This window comes from Fomitiporia mediterranea (assembly GCF_000271605.1).
Source record: "Fomitiporia mediterranea MF3/22 unplaced genomic scaffold FOMMEscaffold_4, whole genome shotgun sequence".
In the NCBI taxonomy this organism is placed as follows: Eukaryota; Fungi; Basidiomycota; class Agaricomycetes; order Hymenochaetales; family Hymenochaetaceae; genus Fomitiporia; species Fomitiporia mediterranea.
The window spans coordinates 2193263-2198347 of record NW_006760389.1 but is presented as its reverse complement, the minus strand read 5'-3'; the positions used below and the strand labels follow the sequence as shown (position 1 = coordinate 2198347).

At 41.7% G+C, this 5085-nt stretch overlaps 2 protein-coding genes across 2 annotated transcripts; both read right to left on the bottom strand.

Annotated features, from left to right (window-relative positions):
• Positions 1 to 1964: 1964 nt before the first annotated feature.
• FOMMEDRAFT_154125 (WD40 repeat-like protein) lies at positions 1965 to 2773 on the bottom strand (the record flags this gene model as incomplete). The annotated part of the gene is made up of 2 exons (XM_007264693.1): positions 1965 to 2393; positions 2681 to 2773. The coding sequence occupies 2 exons, from the start codon at positions 2771 to 2773 to the stop codon at positions 1965 to 1967; spliced, it is 522 nt and encodes a 173-aa protein (XP_007264755.1).
• Positions 2774 to 2805: 32 nt separating this feature from the next.
• On the bottom strand, positions 2806 to 4077 carry FOMMEDRAFT_154124 (WD40 repeat-like protein; the record flags this gene model as incomplete). The annotated part of the gene is made up of 7 exons (XM_007264692.1): positions 2806 to 2893; positions 2980 to 3214; positions 3269 to 3421; positions 3481 to 3683; positions 3756 to 3817; positions 3874 to 3917; positions 3969 to 4077. 7 exons carry the CDS (start codon positions 4075 to 4077, stop codon positions 2806 to 2808), a joined length of 894 nt encoding a protein of 297 aa, XP_007264754.1.
• Between the last annotated feature and the right edge of the window lie 1008 nt (positions 4078 to 5085).

The window sequence follows — 5085 nt, the reverse complement described above, 5'->3', positions numbered from 1 at the left end:
AGGGATGAGCAACTATTGTGCGCGTTATTATGAAGTGGGCTGGCTGCTTACAATTTACACTGAAGGACGGTGTAGCCAGCTGGGTCGTGTCGTCACAGGATCTGAGGCTCAGCACGGGCATCGCAACAGCAGATTGGAGAGACAATACAGCGATGTTTATTGTCTAGGTGGTTGCAGGCAGTGTGCCTGCTGGAGGACGCTTGTAGGCAGAGGACTGGACTGGAGAGGACAAAAGCAACAACATAGTGTTGGGGGAAGAGGGTTGGGGGAGATAGTGGAGGTAGGAGGAAAGGAGTGACGAGAGCAAGTGCGTCATTATATGCTCTCGATCTTCGGTATTTGATTATGTAAGCACTTCGATATATAGTTTAATAGAAAACTAAATTATATTATAAGCCTAACAGGGTGATTGTTAACAATATTAATATATATAATTACATATTATTGTACTAAAAGTATTGTAATTAACTTACAAGTACAATGTATTACTTTTATGACTATTATAATTAATCAACTATTGTTACAAATAACTTATAATATAATTTTAACAGATTACAATAAGAGTTGAGTACTTGTACCTCACATGTAATGTTGTAATAATACCATTAGTAAGCTTATTTGCTCTAAAACATGTTTGTAGTTTAATAGAAACTTTGTATATTTCTTACATTTATATACAATCATTATAATTACATTACAAGTAAAATATAAGTATTATTTTAAAATGTAATGCTTATGAAATCATTTTATTAGATTACTTTTGCTATTATTAAATACATTTGTTGCGACTTTTTCGTGATGTTACAGCTGTTAGTAATGCATTAATACAATGTCAGTACACAAATTTGTAATACTATGTGCTCTGTACCTGAGAACATTCATATTAAAACTGTACACTATAGCAAAATATCAAATGAATCAATTTGTACAAGATTTTTAGCAACATGCAAACATCTTGCTTACATGCCATATTACTAATTGCTCCAAGGAGTCCAATAATGCGATTCTAACCTCTCACAATTGCAATCAACACGTTTATACAATGGCTAGACAGCATTAATGCTTACTAAAAAGTAAATCAGACTTATATAGTTGTGTGGCTTTTGCTTGATTGATGTCATTAAGATATCAGGTTTGAGAACTGAGAACTGAGCTCACCCAAAAGTACTTCACCTGGTTTGTACGCGTCAGCATATACCCTGGAATAGTGTATAGAGGCATACCTCCTTGTCCATTGTTGTTACTATATTGTCATACATATCAGAAGGGTAGTGGTTAGAGAAATTTTAGTACACACAAGCATGATAGACAAGGACAGTCAATGTTGCTGCATAAAAGTATGTCAAAGTGTAAAAATCGGAGACAAGTATGGCTGCAGGGTCGGTGTTGAGAATGTGGACATGCTCATAGTTAAGAGTCTGGTTTGTCAGAAGAAGTGAGTATACTTGGTGGCAATGGAAGGCCTGGCTCTTTTATGTACTGCAGACTGATACTTTGATTCAAAGGAGTTTCACTTTCCTTTCCACCATCAATCCTCCCATCAATCTCATGGGGATTAATTGTGTTGGTTCCTGTCACCGCATTCCAGTATATCAGGAAAATGTATCAAGTCTTGATTAGCTTTTATATTATTAGAATATATCAGATTTATCAAATACAAGATTGTAATGTGTATTATCGACGTCATTGCTCAGCTTTGGTTTGTAATATGAATGCAGATGTGAAAAGGAAGATGAAAGACGAAAGGAAGGCAGTCGAGAATCGGCAATTGAATACTGCTGTATTCCGAGGACGCCAAGGCACGGGTCAGATATCAGGCAGAATCTGCACAAGCAGTTCTCCTTTGCGTTCACATATCTATCCATCCTCACCCATGACTGTTCGAATACAAGACCTGCCCCAAGAGTAAAAGCAAGAGAAAGGATGTCAACCATAGATTACAAAGTAAGAGAGGGAGCAACCTTCTACGTCCCATGTTCTAATTGCACTACCCAGAGAGTCAGAGACGATGCGTCCCCGTCAGGCAAGAATGCGATAGACATGACATCTGTTGTATGCCCTTCAAAAGGAGCAAAGACGGCCTGTCCACTCATGGCGTCCCAGATGTGGGTCGTCTTATCGATACAGGCAGAGACGATGCGTGCTCCTTCCGGGAAGAAAGCAACCAACATAACCCGGCCCGTATGGCTTTCGAAGGTCCCAGCCAAGACACATCCGTTCTCGACATCACAGTTCTGGATGATTGTATCATCAGAACCAAAGGTAACACGTGCACCATCGGGCGAGAAAGGAACCCGAGCAGTATGACCTCTTAAGGACTCAGTAATGGCATCTCCGCTTTCAGTTTCCCAGAGTAAGACTGTTTCGTCGCTAAGCCAAGGACTATGCGCCTCCTATCAGGCAAGAAAGTAAATGAACTGACTCCGTCCGTATGCCGCACACATGGACAGGAAACCATCTAGCCACTCTCAACACTCCATATTTGCAGTGTTTGGTCAGTGGAGCCAGACACAACACGCGCCCCGTCCGGGGAGAAAGAGACAGACCTGACCCAGCCTTCGTGCCGTTCAAGAGGTTTGGGAATTGTCTCTCTGCTTTCAGCGTCCCAGGCTCAGATCGTATGGTCCAGGGAGCCAGATGCAACATGCATTCCGTGCGGCGAGAAGGCAACAGAGATCACTGTCCCTGAGTGTCCTCCGAAAGGTACAGAAACAGCACATCCTTTGTTAGCGTCCCAGATTCGAAACGTTTTATCGCCGGAGCCTGAGGCCATGCGGATCCTACCAGGAAAGAGAACAACAGAAGTTATCCCGCCCGCATGCCCGTTGCAATATGCTCAGAAACAGTCTTTTCATTTTCGCCGTCCCAAATTCGGTTGTACGGTCGGCGAAGCCTGAGACGACGCGGCTACCGTCAGGAGAGAATGCGACAGTCTCTATACCACCAGTATGTCCTCCAAAGGGCCCAGAAATGACCTACCCAGCTTTGACATGCCAGATTCGAACAGATCTGTCATCAGGACCAGAGACGATGTGTTTCCCGTCTCGCGAGAAGGCGACGGAAGTCACATCATCCGTAAGTCCTTCGAGAGGTTGAGAAACACATTGCCCACTTTGAGTATCCCAGATTCGGATCGCTTGGTCTTTCGAGCCTGAAACTAGACGTGTAATATCACAACAGAATGCGATCGGCCAGACGTGAGTTGCATGACCGTCTGGAGATCAATAAATAGTCTGCCCATCCTGAATGTCTCGTAGTCGAGTTGTACAGTCGTCAGGGCCAGAAACTATCCACACTACATCGGGTGAGAAAGCAACAGGATTCACTTTGCTTTCATGCCCAACAAAATACATGGAAATGGTATGTCCGCTTTTAAGCTCCAAGGCCATAGCGGTCCTGTTAGCCGGCCCAGAAGTGACACCTTTCCCAACCAAAAGGACACAGTTCGTGTATCATTGAAGATGCACAGAAATGTCCGACCATACCCTTCAAATGGGTCTGAAATGACTTGTCCACGTTCAGCATCCCTGGTTCGGAAAGTTCCATCCTCAGAGGTGGAGGCAAGGCGGGTCCCGTCAGGAAGTGAAATAACGGATCGGATGTGCATGTCTGACCCACGAGCTCCGAGAGTGATGACTGTCGCTTCAAGCCTGTTACTCCCTGTGTACAACAACTGATTCAGGCTTCGTGTAACCCGTCATGCGTGTCGACAGCAAAGGAAAATATAGATACATAAATATTGCGAAATAGTTCACGCGGATCGAGTAAATATTCCGCGTGCATCTGTGAGGAATGCTAGGACGTCAACGATGTGTAGCTATTCGAAGAATAACATAGACTTCAGAAGAAAAAATGGAGTGTCCATGCACTCACCGAGACACAATTCACGGCATAAAGGTGTATTGGACCAGCGATATCTTTTGCAAGAGAATCATCACCTCAACCCAATACAACAGGCGTGTATCAACTGCGATAGCTCGACCAGCAACGTATATGAGACTTGTGCGTCGTGTTAATGTTTACTCCAGAAGAGGCGAGCACACTCCACAGTGACTCCAGCTGAGGAGGAATGTTCATCGTGATGCGATCCGGAAGGTCATGGATTTGATCATTATGTAAAAGTATTAAACCAGAGTCTGTCACTTATTATGGCGCAGCATCGTATAGCAGCAAGGAATTCTGGTGCACGAGATTAATGTTCTAGTTATCGCTCGATTCGCTTTCACATGATACTGTAACATGATCCCTCTTTTCAATTTTTTTCTACAGCCACAACCACACATTATTTTAACTGTAAAATTTGTACATATGTATATCTATATATTATAAACATGCTCCTCTTTTCAAAAAAATTTTTACGATTTTTTTTGAGGCAGGAAGGGAGAGGATCCCTCTTTTCAATTTTTGTCACAAGTTGTCACAATGATTTGACGCGTGTAAGCTTTGTGAACACACTATGTTGCTATAATACTTTAGCACAATTGTCACGCTTTTGTCACTCTCAACCAATCTTTCTACAATTTTAATTCACAACAATCAGCATACTACTCACAAATTATAATAAGAACACTTATGCATGTATAGAAAACATAAGAAGCCTAATTGTAACAATAAATCTACTAATAAAATTAATAGAGCTAATTACAATTGAAGCTACCATTGGAAAAAGTAGTATTTACCATTTTTTAATTTTTTCATCAATTTTTTTACAGAAAAAAAGACACAATATATTTTCTATAGTACAAATATACCTCATTGAATTTTTTGGTAGTGTAAGGTATTGTGTAAAGTGTGCAAATGCAAAAATTGAAAAGAGGGATTCTTTGAAAAGAGGGATCACGTTACAGTATGGTCATTGGTTTGCGAACTATCCCATTGTCACGTGATATACTGAGCCGCATAAAAAGTCGTATTGAATCTTCTGAAAGCCTTTCCCGATACCATACAGCGTAGAGTCATGCAACAAGTGAAACTAAACTCAAAAGACACCTTGACAATCTACTTCTTAGCGTCTCATCTTCTTCTACCGCTGTCTTAAATACTGGGAATGCTCACATGAGGGCCACTAGTCAGCTACAATGCGAC